Below are 14,001 nucleotides of genomic sequence, written 5' to 3'. Positions count from 1 at the left end.
CTCAACAAGGACATTTGCCTCCATTTATATCCTCTAGGCCTCTACAGTGCCCCTCCCATTTCCTAGTGCACTCTAGTCCTGCTCTCTAGGAAGCCAAGAGACTCACTGTGGTGATGTCTGCTTAGTGTTACAGGGTTCTGGCATCTGCTATGACGATGCTGAAAGGTCAGCCATCCATCAGTGGAGGTGTATATGAGGCCGTCAACTACTATGTGCTCAACCCCAAGTCCATCACCATGGGCCAGCTGTATGGAGAGTTTGACCTGCTCACCCATGAGTGGTGAGTGACCCCAGTCCTCTCCTCTGTAGGACTCTGGAGGCCATGCTACCCCAGCTTCACCCCTCAATGGCAGATGGGGCGTTCAGCCCCAAACCAGGAGTTCTAACCACCTTTCCATTTCCTCCTAAGCACCTCTGCCATCATTTTTTGTTTACTCGTCTGCACAGTGAGACTAATAATGGCATTGTTATCATAGTAGGGAGAAAATGAGCTTAAGGAAAGCATCTGGCACATAGTATGCACTCAGTAAATGGTATTTGCCATTAACCCCCAGAAGAAGCTGGTGGTCCCCCACAGGGCTTCTATTTCTACCTTAGAATGTGCATTTTAGGCAAAGTGCATTGAGCCAGAAGAAGGGTCACCGGAAGAGACTTCTCTGGAGCTGTTCTGAAGGAGTCTACTGCCTCCCTCTTGGAATACCTGCTTGGCTCCAGTATTCTGCAAGCCCAGGACCATTACCAAAAGTACAAAGACACTATCATGAGGGATAGAGTGAGCTGCATTCTGAATGCAATATAGACAAATGAAAATGTACAGCTGAGGGTCAGGCTGGAGATACTAGGAGATGAGACACTTACTAAATGTACACATCATGGGTGAGGGAGATTTTGGCTAAACTGACCTCACAGGACTCTTGCTGAAGATAAGCCAGGTTGTCAGACCTCACTTGGAGAGGAGATGGACAATGAAGGATCTTGTCAGATAGCAAGATGGATCAGGTATCCAGAGTGAGAGATTCTGGCTATGCTGATGCAATAGGCCTTTGCCCAAACTGCATTTTATGAGGCTGTGCAGATGGACCTGGGAGAAGATTCAGGAGCTAAAGTTTAGCCAAGTAGAGACTCTTTCTTACCCTAGTGCTCCCTTCCCTGGCATATGGAGCCTCTGAATTGTGAGCCTTCCTGGGCTCTGTGGCAGGACTGGCTCTGCTCTGGATCTTTCTACCCCCAAGATTGACATGGGCCTCCATCTCTGCTTTGCTTCTTCTCCTGCCTTTTTTCCCACCATTTATCTTCCTTTACTGTGACCTCCATGGGGATTCGGCAAGAAAGGGGATTGATTACAAACATCTTTCTGTTATACTGGGTTAAACAAAAAAAGTCTCATTTAGAATTTTTTGAACTCAGGACCATTGGCTTTTTCTCTAGCTTGAGCCATAGCTCTACTTCCAGCTTTTTGGTGGCTAATTAGAGTTAAGAATCTCATGGCAGCTGGGAATATAGCCTAGTGGTAGAATGCTTGCTTCACATACACGAAGCCCTGGGTTTGATTCCTTAGCACCACATAAACAGAAGAAGGCAGAAGTGGTGCTGTGGCTCAAGTGGTAGAGTGCTAGCCTTGAGCAAAAGAAGCTCAGGAACAGTGCCCAGGCCCTGAGTTCAAGCCCCAGGACTGGCAAAAAAAAAAAAAAAAAAGCTCATGGGCTTTCCTGCTCAGTCTAGCTTCAATCCTCAATCTTCCATCTCAGCTTCCTCAGTAGCTAGGATATAAAATATGAGCCACCGAACACCTAGCTCTTGTTATTGGTTGTGAGGCTTGAACTCATGACCTGGGCTCTGTCCCTGAACCTCTTTGTGCTCAAGGCTAGCACTCTACCACTTGAGCCATAGCGCCCCTTCTGGCTTTTCTATATATATACGTGGTGCTGAGGCATCGAACCCAAGGCTTCATGTATACGAGGCAAGCACTTTATCACTAAGCCCTATTCCCAGCCCTACACACCCTGTTTTTTTTTTAGTGATTAGTTGTAGATAACAGTCTCACACGGGGCTAGGAATGTGGCTTGGTAATAGAGAACTTGCCTTGCATGCATGAAATCCTGGGTTTGATTCAGAAAAAGCTGGAAGTGATGCTGTGGCTCAAGTGGTAGAGGGCTAGCCTTGAACAAAAGAAGCTCAGAGACAGTGCCCAAGCCCTGAGTTCAAGCCCCAAGACTGGTAAAACAACAACAACAACAACAACAAAAAGGGTCTGACAGGGACTTTACTTCCCAGGCTGGCTTTGAACTGCCATCCTCAGACCTCAGCCTCCTGAGTAGCTAGGATTGCAGTCTTGCTATAATTTTTTAATGAACAAAAATACTAAAAGAATTATAAAAGAAGGTTAGAGCTAGTTGAGCAACCAGGTTTTCCTGGGAGCCAGCTGTGTGCCACGCTGGTGCCTCTAGCCCTGTCCTCCTGGTGACTGCAGGACAGATGGGATCTTCTCCTCCCTCATCCGGGCGGGGGCCATTGCCTCTGACACCAACAAGAAGTGGTACATGTTTGATGGGCCTGTGGATGCTGTCTGGATCGAGAACATGAACACAGTGCTGGATGACAATAAGAAGTTGTGCCTCAGCTCTGGGGAGATCATCAAGCTCACAGAGGTACACTCACTTGTATTCCCACCACTCTTTTACCAGCAAGGTGGGCCCTGACATGCAGTGGGACAAGGTTTAGTCCCACTCTACCCTTGCCTCCTGGGGCCACAAGCCATATCTCAGGCCATCACTACTACCATTACCACCACTCACCCAGGAACTTGCCACCTGTCAGGAGCTCAGACTTGACTCCCAGCACCTCTCCCTGCCCTTGAACTCCATGACCTTGGCCATGTGCTATGCAGCCAGTCAGTGCTATATTTTGAGCCTACCTCTTCCCATGATGCTATGACCCAGGGTCAGTATGACTGTCCTACTGTTCCCTAGCTGATTCTTCCCTCGGCATACTTCCAGCCATATCGGCCCAATCTGGGCCATAAGTCCACCCAGTCTTGGGCCCAGAATCTTTGGGCAAGTGACACAGATTTGGCTACAGACACTTGCCTCATATGTAAGAACTATGGCGTGGGCACAAGAGCAATTCACAAAGTGTGTGCTTAGCTGATCTCTCGGGAGCACTTGGAAGTCATTTGGAAGAGTGGGGGAAGCCTGGAACACAGTGCTCATGCCTGATTCATCAGAATTCTAGGGATCCCATGCTAGCCAGAAAAACCCAGAAATCTCCCAACTTTGGTTCCCGTTTTGGGCTCCAGGAAGGGAACATTATCAGCTGAGGTCCCCAGGGGTCCTGAGCACCCCTCCCCCAAGTCCTGCCCTAACTCCACAGCCTGCCCACAGATCCTTCTGGCCAGATCACCAGCCTTTCCCCATGGCCATTCCTCGGTCTCCAGGGGCTAGCAGCTGGCCCTGTCACATATTTCTTCTTACCACCAGGCAATGACCATGATGTTTGAGGTGCAGGATCTGGCAGTGGCCTCCCCAGCCACAGTGTCACGCTGTGGCATGGTGTACCTGGAGCCCAGTATCTTAGGGCTCATGCCCTTTGTTGAATGTTGGCTAAGGACTATTCCTGCCTTGCTGAAGCCCTACAAGGAGCAGTTGAAGGACCTCTTTGTCAGATTTCTGGAGGTAAACAAGGCTACAGACATGCCCAGCCTGAGAAAGCATCAGGGACTGTGGCCTCAAGCTATGAGAACTAAGTGCTTGCTCTCTTCAGGATTCCATCGACTTTGTTCGGTCCTCGGTGAAGGAGGTGATCACCTCAACCAACAGCAATCTAACCACAAGCCTCCTCAAGCTGCTTGACTGTTTCTTCAAGCCCTTTCTGCCTAGAGAGGTATAGCCCTTACCAGTGGTTTAGGATACCTAGTCCATCTTGCCTCCTACCCTACTTATCTGGCCTACCTGAGGATTCTGAATCCCAAGTTCTGCTTTCAGGAAAAGGAGTTGGATTGGCTCAGTGTGAGACCACCCCATCCAATGTGCTGTGGAGAAACAAAGCCATGACATGCCCCCTCCCCACCACCTCAGGCCACCCATTACTGTTTTCAGTTAGCCAGATTCTGCTCCCTCTGTCCTCAGGACTTCAGGAAGATTCCCTCTGAAAAACTGAGTCGCATCCCAGAGCTGATCGAGCCCTGGTTCATCTTCTCCCTGATCTGGAGTGTAGGAGCCACTGGAGACAGCAACAGCCGCTTGTACTTCAGCCGCTGGCTAAAGATGAAGATGAAGAATGAAAAGGTGAAAGGGAGGAGTCCCCATACCTGATCCACTAGGGGCTAGAAGCAAGGCCTTGCTTCAGGCCTCACAATCTGCTTTTCTTCCTGGTTCCTGGCAGCTGACTCTACACTTCCCTGAAGGTGGGCTGGTATTCGATTACAGGCTAGAGGATGCTGGGATCAGTAGTGTTGAAGATGATGATGAAGATGAGGAGGAAAACAAGCAGGTAGCCACAGGCCTGTCCAGAGATCAAGATGAGCAGGATTTCACTGGGTGGTAGCTATTAATGATGAATAATAGCCACTAAGAGAAAGCTGCATTGATGACTACTGGGTCTTATGGATTCTCATAGCCTTCTGAGTAGTAATTGAGGCCCAAAATAGTTAGTAGTGGAGTTGAACTTGAACCTTGGGCTAAGAGACATCAGAGTGCCTCCCTTTTCAACTGCATGCACTGCAGCTGATGCTGATCCCAAGAGCTGGCTACCTCTGTTCTACTTAATATCACCATTTTCCCAGGAAATGAGCTCCTGGGGGCCCAGGGAGCCATCCCTATTATCAGCCCATATTATTCCAATGTCAGGATCCCAGACCTGGTGAAGAAGGGGCAGAGAGGGTCTGTAGAGACCTTACACTTTTGCAAGGTCTCACTAGAGGCTTGCAGGACACATTTGGGTCTAACAATTAGAAACGTCCCCAGTTGAACATGTTGGTTGGACCATAGACCATTGAGGGAAATCTGCAAGTTGGATTAGGGCTATGGATGAAGGGATTCATGGAGGCAGGGATGGTGGGGAGACGGAGCCAGGTGGCCTTCAGCATCCTCAGATGCCAATACTCTTTGTTCTCACCTCATACTCATTGGTTATCCTGAGACTAAACAAGCACCTTTGCATTTGGGGCTGTCTAATTCCCAGAGCATTGCCTTTTTGAAGAGACCTAAGGATGGCAGTCCCTAGGGTATCCTCAACCTAAGATGTCTGTGTAGAGGAAAGCTGTCACTTTGACAGCTCCAGGAAGGGAGCTCCTACCTGCCCAGCTGGATTCAGAGTTCCTCCATTCCAGTGGTTTATGCTGTGAGTCACCTACCTTACGCAGAGATCAGGGCATAGAAGTTTCTATTTCTGTCAGAAGCAACCCCTCTTTGGGCCTTCTTAGCAAGGCTCAGGAACATAATTTTTTGTCCTCCTATTGCACTTGACAGGAAGATAGCAGCCAGGAGTGGGGTGGGAAGGGGTTTCAGACACACCCTGAGCCAGCTGTGGTTCCAGGTTTCCTGGGTGAAGTGGATGGACTCCTCAGCTCCATTCACCATGATACCAGATACCAGCTACTCCAACATCATTGTGCCCACCATGGACACTGTGCAGATGTCCTATTTGCTGGGCATGCTGCTGACCAACCGAAAGCCTGTGAGTGCCCCTACTGTGCCAGCCCAAGCTGGGGCCTCCCACATCAATGAAGTGGCAGCTCTCTCTGTGCATGACTGCCCAATCTCCACTCCCCCAGGTGCTGTGCATTGGGCCAACAGGCACAGGGAAGACTATGACCATTTCCGACAAGCTTCTCAAGAACCTACCTTTAGAGTACATCAGCCATTTCCTTACCTTCTCAGCCCGCACTTCAGCTAACCAGACCCAGGACCTCATCGACAGCAAGCTGGACAAGAGGCAGGAAATTCTTTGTTAATTCCTCAGTTGTAGTCAGCGCTCTATTGAATGATTCTCTGGGTTTGACAGGAGCCTCCTGTTGGGAGCTAAGGGCTCCTCAAGGGACACTGGGTTCCCTCACAGACTTTTCCAGAGCTCTCCCTCTGTCCAGATTCCTTCAGAGCCTTCCAGTGGGCACTTAGCCTGAGGTGGGCACTTGAGTAAGGCTAGGTTCCTGTCTGGGAGATGCCTAGTATCCACTTGCCTGGGGGCAAGACTCCTTTAAGGGAGCTCACACACAGATCAACCAGTCCCTGATGTTCCATAATGTTCAGAACAAGACAGAAGACTAAACATGAGGTCTGGAAATCTGGAAGAGGCTAACTTTTAGTGAGGCATTGTCGTCTGGATTCTTGGAGGGCCTGGTGCCTATGGGTACTGGGCTCACTTAACCCCTTTTGCAGGCGGAAAGGTGTATTCGGGCCACCCCTTGGGCGCAACTTTATTTTCTTCATTGATGACCTAAACATGCCAGCCCTGGAGACGTATGGAGCACAGCCACCCATTGAGCTGTTGCGCCAGTGGATGGACCACAGTGGCTGGTACGACCGCAAGATCATCGGTGTGTACCAGCCTGGGCTGCTGTGTGTTGGGCAAGAGTACAGTAGAGTTAAGGGTCATACAACATGTTTAGGGGCCCACAAAAATGTTTTAACTTCTTTTAAAATTGGAGACAATGAAATTTTAGACCAAAGAAAATTTTTATGTCTGAACATATTTGTTATTATACCAATGCTGTTAGAAATTATCCTTTTTAATTCATATATATTTTCATGGGGAAGAAAGCCCACAAAAATCATAATGCAGTCCTGGGCAGGGCCCTTCCTGACTTCCTGCCCCCACTCAGGAGCCTTCAAGAAGTTGGTGGACATCAACTTTGTCTGTGCCATGGGCCCTCCAGGGGGAGGCCGGAATGCCATAACTGCAAGGCTGACACGTCACTTCAACTACTTGTCCTTCACTGAGATGGATGAGGTCAGCCAGACACGCATCTTCTCTACCATCCTGGGATGTTGGATGAGTGAGTTGGTGGGGGAGGGAGGTGGATAAGAGAAACTATGGTCCAAGGCAGAAGCCTACGCCAGGTACCACACCAAGGACAGCTGGGTGTCCACTGGACAGGACCAAGTGGCAGGACTGCTTACTTAATTAACTGCAAGCTCAGCTTCACCCCATACTCAGCTGTTACCTTTGCCAAGCTCAGGAGCCATTATGACCCCAATTTCTTCATCTGTAAAATGAGCGAGAATATGAATACCTATCACTCTAAGTAGAGGATTAAGTAAGATAATGGCACATGGAATATCTAGAATGAAACAGTGAGATATGTGTGTGTGTGTGTGTGTGCATGAATTCACCTGTATGCATACATACATGTACATGTTAGTGTTTACCCAGAAACCTGAGTGAAAGCCACCAAAACAGAATAGACAAAATGCTCATGGTGCCTTCCTGGGGCTTGGGAAAAGCCCACCCTAGGATATTACTTCCTCACCAGCCCACTTCTCACCCAGAACACATTCTAACCATGGAACTCTACTTTGCACTATGCCAAGTGGTAAGTGATGAACCTTAGGCCTTCTTTGGCCTGAGCCTAGGCTATGAGCCAGGACTTCCCTGCATACTCAGCTTGGGAGTGTGGGACACAGTGTTCTAAGGAGGGATGGAAAGGTGGTGGACAGCTTCCTATCTGAGTATAGCTAGCCAAGGTGTAGGGAAGGGGCCTCTGATTCTGATTCCCATTTTTCTCCTTCAACCCTCCAGATGGACTCCTTGGAGAAAAAAGTTACCGAGAGCCTGTGCGTAAGTAAGGTTTGGGGAGAGGCCTGGGAGGGCCTAGACGGGAGAGGGGCCTGTACAGGGAGCCCCAGGGTTGGGTATGGTTAGGTATGCTGAGGCTAGGACCAGGGGCCATGGTGGATGCTTCTTGGGCTCACATAGGTACCAACGCAAAGGCTGGTGACAAGAACTGTCATCCTAGGTTCCCAGATCTATTTGTATAATCATTCGGACCTCCAGTACCTGCATGGGTATCAACTAATAGTAAATTCTCAGGAAATGAAAGATAAGTGGATAAAAGGGACCAAAAAACCCCACCCTGTGGACAAAGCCACAGCCACAACTCAAAGGAGAGCCAGCCTTCTGCAAGGAGCATGTGCTAGGAGCAGACATGCAACTCCTCATGGAAACAAAGGTGATGGTCAATACACCTTGTGTGGCAGCCTCGTGCAACTCTCATCTGTCAGTCATCACTGCAGTGTAGCTGCCCACTTTAGGCTTTGTCATCTGTAGCCACCTCTTTCCCCCCTTCTCTTTACTGAAGGAGACCTTTGAGCTCCTTTGGGCCTCCACACTTTCATCCAGCTTCTCTTGTGACCTTGTCCTTTCACTTGGACTGGGAATGGACTTCCTGAAGCTGGCCAAGCTTTCCTCTGGAGGGCAAGACCCACAGCAGGGCCCCCAATCCCAGCATGCCCTGCTCTACTGGGCTACTTGGCACTTGAATAAGTCTCAATTTCTCCCATCTTAACTACAACAAAACAACCTTGTCTTAGCCAGCTACCTTCCCACTCACCCTGGGCTATCACCCCACTTTTCCACTTACCTTGATAACAAAACTCCTTAAAAATTTAAAAAAAAATGTTCCACAAGCATCAGCCTCTTCTCCTACCTTCCTCTGCCCACTGAGAATGTTCTTGTCACCAGTGGCCATAACATGATCAAATCTCAGTCCTCCTTTGCTCTGCAAGTAGCTTTTCCTTCTCATGGTTTCTCCCAGGCCCTTCTCCCTCCCTGGTGCTCCTTATTGGACACTTTTACCTGCAGCCTCTACTACACTCTCCTCAGACAATCTCATCCTACCTCTGGTAGTAAAAACCATCTTTGTGCCAACAACATCCAAGTTCACATATCCAGCCCAGACCTTAGTCCAGAAAGCCTAATTCCATACCTTTCTGTGTCTCTTGGGCATCTCAGACTACCCAAATCCAAACTCTTGGATGCCTCACCCAGTCTTCCCATCTCAGGTGATGGCAGCTCCATCCTTCCAGGTACTCAAAACAGGAATCTTGATGTCATCTTCAATCCCTCTCTTTCCCTCTTCCTCTCATGCCTCACCTCATCCAATAGATCTGATAGTTCTCCTTGAAGAAGCTATCCCTGATTATGCTTACCAGTGGTTACAACAGCCCCTTCCCTTGTCTCTTGGCTTCTGCCTTCACATGCCTATGCTCCATCTTCTACTTGCTGCCAGAGGGATCCATTAAAACATGAAAACAAGCTAGGCATGATGCTATAAATTACCATTTGAGCCACTTATGAGGCTAAAGTATAAGGACAGGTTGAGCCCATAAATTTGAGCCCAGCCTGAACAATATAATTAGCTGTGTTTCAAAAAAAATTTGTAGGCTGGGCACTGGTGGCTCACACCTATAATCCTAGCTACTCAGGAGGCTGAGATCTGAGGACCACGGTTCAAAGCCAGCCTGGGCAGGAAAGTCCATGAGACTCTTATCTCCAATTAACCACCAGAAAATTGGAAGTGACACTGCAGCTCAAAGTGGTAGAGCACTAGCCTTGAGCAAAAGAGCTCAGGTACAGTTCCCATGCCCTGAGTTCAAGCTGCACGCCTGATAAGAAAGAAAAAAAAATTGTAAGACATTGGTTCTCCTCTGCTCAATTGTCTCATCTAGGCAAGAACTCCAAGTCCCAAGACTGGCTGGCAAAACTTTACTTGCGCTCCTCAGCACCTCTCTTGTCTCCATTCCTTGCACACAGCCCCTCCTCACTGATCTTTAGCTCCCCAGTCATGGTTTTACCTGTGGTCCTTTGCCCTTGCTATGCTTTCTGCCTGAAACACCCCCCACCCCCAGCTATGTGCAAGCTTGTCTGTCACTTCTTTGGCTTTGGCTTCCATGTCCTCCTTTTCAATGATGCCACCCCAAGAATTTCTGGACTGCCCCCAATACTCCCTGATACTCTCCAAACCTCTATTTCTGCGGCAAGTTCCTATGTGGCACTCATTACTTGATCATTATCTCTTTTACTTATTGACCTACTCATTATCTCCAAGATAAGAATGTCAGCTTGCTGAGGATGAGGAGTGTCTGCTCTGCAGATACTATGCCCGGTGTCTACGCCTGGCATCAAAACAAACCTATGTTCATAAATGCCCTACTCCTGCCCCTTCCAGTTTTTCTTCTCTTTTCTTCTTTTTGTACCAGTACTAGGGCTTGAACTCAGCTTTATGTTCTTGCTAAGCATTTTCACTCAAGCCTGGAACTCTACTACTTAAGTCACAACTCCATGTGTGGCTTTTAGTAGTTAATTAGAGACAAGTCTCAGATATGTCTGCCAAAGCTGGCTTCAAACCTTGATCCTCACATCTCAGTTTCCTACATAGCTAGGATTACAAGTGTGAACTACCTTGCCTTTTTTCTTATGTCTAGGGCTTTTTCCACCTCAATTTCCCCCTAACAGAATTTTGGCTTCTAGCGAAGAATAGGATAATTTTTTGACAAGCCAGTGGGTTTGTTGATAAAATTCAGGCTGGAAGTTGCAGCAGCTCCCAGCCCCGAAGGTCTACCTGGACTGACTCCAGGTCACTCCACACCTCCCATTAAATACTCCTGAAGCCTGTGCAGATCAAATGACCCCTCCCCATGTGGAGTACAGAGCTAGCATGTTCAGCACAGTCTGATAAAGCAAGATAGTAAGAGTCTGCCCAGCACTGAGCCCACTAGTGCCCACATTTCTGTGACTGCATCTCAGCATTGGTGCACAGTAGCAAGACATAAAAGCAAAGTGCTCAGAGCAGGAGATGCCTACTCCGAGGTGCAGGCATCAAGAAGATCTTCTCGCAACGAAGGCATCTAAGATAGAGCTAAGTAGTGAGTGGAATCCTAGCCCAAGACCAGGGAAAGGAATCTTGAGGAGAACTTAGCACAGGGAGGGCAGAACTTGTGTAAGGTGACCCAGGCCATTCTCCTGTCCCCACAGCTGGAGCCCCCCATATCGCTAATCTCACAGAGCCCCTCGTGGAAGCTACCATCATGGTGTATGCCACCATCACCTCCCAGTTGCTGCCCACTCCAGCAAAGTCCCACTATACCTTCAACTTGAGAGACCTCTCCAAGGTCTTCCAGGGCATACTCATGGCCGACCCAGCCAAAGTTGAGGTGAGGATCCAGCAGGCCATCTCCCAAGTGTCCATCCTGCCTTTGTCACCTTCCCTGGGTTCCCCAGTTTTAGGCCTTCCTGACCAACCAAACACCCTCTGGCCCTGATGAGCCAGGCCATAAAGAAGAGCCTAGGGCTCTTGAGGGCACCTTCAGTTGTGCATTGAGCCCTATCTTGTGGGCCAAACTCATGCCTGGAGTAGTGGCCTTGACAGAGGGATTGTACAAAAGAAGGAGCCAGGACAAGTAAGAAAGTGAGTGTTTGAACTAGTATATTTGTGATAGCCTTGTGGAAGTAAGCAAACAAGGTGTCTTCAGACACTGTCCAGTGTGTAGCTTCACTTTCTTCCTAAAGATTGCTGGGAACCATATAGAGCCACTGCCTAGTCAGACAATGTCTGTACAGCCTGAGGATTCTGGGGGACAAAACAGAATCAGACCCTGGGCCTGCCCAGTTCATAGCAAAGGGGTGAAAAGAAAAGCCTGGGGCCTCCCAAAGGTGGTCTAGTCACCCAGGGAGAGGCAGAGAAGCTAGGGCAGAGGGAGTAACAGAGACAAAAACAGAGGAGCAGATTCTAAAAGAGATTGACAGGGATTTCTGCATAGGTAGATGTGGAGTGTCAGGAAGGTGGAAGGAAAAATCAGGACTTCTTCTGGGCTTGGAGTCTCAGGAGCTGAAAGAGAGGAAAGTGATGACTCTGAGGCAGTGATAACCAGCAAGTGAATCTCTACATGCTGGCGGGGGCTATGATTGGCTCAGTGGTGCTAGAGCTGGAGGTAAAGTCCACTTTCAGTCAGTTGGTAGACATACTTCCCAGAAGCCCTTGCACATGGCCCTGATTGGCTTATTGGGGAGTCTGGCCCAGGCAGGAATCCAAGGACTTGGGCTCCTATACACCTCATTCCCCCTGGGTACTTTGAAAGATGCCTGAGGATGTGAGACTGATTCGGGGGTGCCCTCAGGACAAAGTGCAGCTGCTGAGACTGTGGTATCATGAGAACTGCCGTGTATTCCGTGACCGACTGGTGAATGAGGAAGATCGTACCTGGTTCGACAATCTTCTCGAGAGCCGCATGGAGCAGTGGGAGGTGCCCTTCAACAAGGTCTGCCCCTTCCAGCCCATTCTGTATGGGGACTTCATGTCACCAGGCGCAGACGTGAAGTCCTATGAGCTCATCACCAGTGAGAGTAAGGTGAGGGGTTCATGGATGGTAGGTTCTTTTTAGTCTGCCTCCTGGGCCCCAGGACCCTACTAACAGATCACCACACCAGAGCAGAAGGTCAGGACAGTGATCCAAGGCACTGCTCAGCCTGTCGGAGAATAAGCCTGGGGTTCACCTGAGACAGTGACACACCAAGCCCACTTGAGGTATAACCATTCCCACTCATAGAGAGCAATGAAGACTTTGTGGCCTCAGAGGTACATGGCTGCAATGGGTTCCTTGATTATTTTGTTCCTCAAGTGTCCTCTCATAATTCCCAAGGATTTTTCCTAGGGTCCCAGGATCTGTGCAACCTGGTGAGCCTTTCAGGAGCCCTGAAGGTGTCACTCCTGACCCTAAGGCCTGGAGTTCTTTCTTTCCTTCCTTCTTTCCTCCCTCCCTCCTTCTGTTCCTTCTTTCCTTCTTTCCTTTTCCCCATTTCTTCCTTCTTTCTTTTTAATTTTAATATTTTTCTTATTATAAAAAAGCTGATGTACAGAGGGATTCCATTTTCATAAGTAGGGCTTTCTTTTTTTATGCTGGTCCTAGGATTTGAACTCAAGGACTATTTACTGTCCCTTAGCTTTTTCTACTTAAGACTGGAAGACTGGTGCTCTACTACTTGAGCCACCACTCCAGCTTTTTGGTGGTTAATTGGAGATAAGCATCTCATAGACTTTCCTGCCTGGGATAACTTTCAACTGTCCTCTTCAAATCTCAGCCTCCTGAGTAGCTAGGGCTACAAGCATGAGCCATGGGCACCTGACTTCTGGGTCTACTTTCTTTTTTGTTGGCCATGGGACTTGAACTCAGGGCCTGGGCTCTGTCCCTGAGCTCTTTTGCTCAAGGCTAGCACTTTCCCACTTTGAGCCACAGTGCCACTTCCATGCACGCGCGTGCGAATATGCGAGCACACACACACACACACACACACACACACACACACACAATCAGGAGACCTTACATACAGACTGCGATACAACTTCCTTGTGGAGCACAGTGAGACAAGATACCCTGTGTGTCCAGATGGAGTTTATGTGAGAGTTTAGAGAACTCTTCTGGGGAGCCGGAGCTAGCTTTTCCATAGGGAACTACAGGATGGCTCTTTCATTATTTCATGTTACAACCTAAATTAGTAACTGATTTAGTACTGCCCTGGAATATTTAAGGCATCTGCTTGGGTTTGAGTCTGTAGGGGAAAACATTCAGCCTGTCTTCGGTCCTTGTGTTTCTTAGTCTGGACAGAGAAGGACAGGGAGGGAAGCAGGAGACTCTACTCTTCCATTCCATTCCCAGATGATGCATGTGATCGAGGAGTACATGGAGGACTACAACCAGATCAACACAGCCAAGCTGAAGCTGGTCCTCTTCATGGATGCAATGAGCCACATCTGCCGCATCAGCCGCACTCTGCGCCAAGCACTGGGCAATGCCCTCCTGCTGGGCGTGGGTGGCAGCGGCCGCAGCTCCCTCACACTGCTTGCTTCCCACATGTAAGGCCCCCCAGGCTTAGTGGGTAGAGGATGACTGGTCCAGTCTGTCTGTATTCATAGGAAGCCTGGGGTAGGACTGAGTCAAATCCACCCAGCCTAACAGTGGGAGTGAGGCCCCCAGGAGAAGCAGTAGTAGTTCCTTGTGGTGCTGTAGGGGA

General features: G+C 49.0%; 1 protein-coding gene across 1 annotated transcript in view; it reads left to right on the top strand.

Moving 5' to 3' along the window:
- The window catches only part of Dnah1 (dynein axonemal heavy chain 1), a 71,101-nt gene that overhangs the window by 39,127 nt on the left and 17,973 nt on the right, over positions 1-14,001 (top strand). Inside the window, exons 35-48 of the mRNA XM_048355886.1 lie at positions 126-280; positions 2,471-2,648; positions 3,477-3,671; positions 3,760-3,879; positions 4,125-4,283; positions 4,381-4,488; positions 5,533-5,673; positions 5,771-5,931; positions 6,375-6,532; positions 6,818-6,991; positions 7,735-7,773; positions 10,969-11,147; positions 12,111-12,341; positions 13,647-13,843. Of these exons, the coding sequence (XP_048211843.1) occupies positions 126-280; positions 2,471-2,648; positions 3,477-3,671; positions 3,760-3,879; positions 4,125-4,283; positions 4,381-4,488; positions 5,533-5,673; positions 5,771-5,931; positions 6,375-6,532; positions 6,818-6,991; positions 7,735-7,773; positions 10,969-11,147; positions 12,111-12,341; positions 13,647-13,843 (2,195 nt within the window). The remainder of the gene's footprint in view (positions 1-125; positions 281-2,470; positions 2,649-3,476; positions 3,672-3,759; positions 3,880-4,124; positions 4,284-4,380; positions 4,489-5,532; positions 5,674-5,770; positions 5,932-6,374; positions 6,533-6,817; positions 6,992-7,734; positions 7,774-10,968; positions 11,148-12,110; positions 12,342-13,646; positions 13,844-14,001) is intronic.

The sequence above is a fragment of the Perognathus longimembris genome, chromosome 10 (genome assembly GCF_023159225.1).
Source record: "Perognathus longimembris pacificus isolate PPM17 chromosome 10, ASM2315922v1, whole genome shotgun sequence".
In the NCBI taxonomy this organism is placed as follows: Eukaryota; Metazoa; Chordata; class Mammalia; order Rodentia; family Heteromyidae; genus Perognathus; species Perognathus longimembris.
The sequence above is the reverse complement of the archived record's forward strand: the minus strand, read 5'-3'. Positions and strand labels throughout refer to the sequence as shown.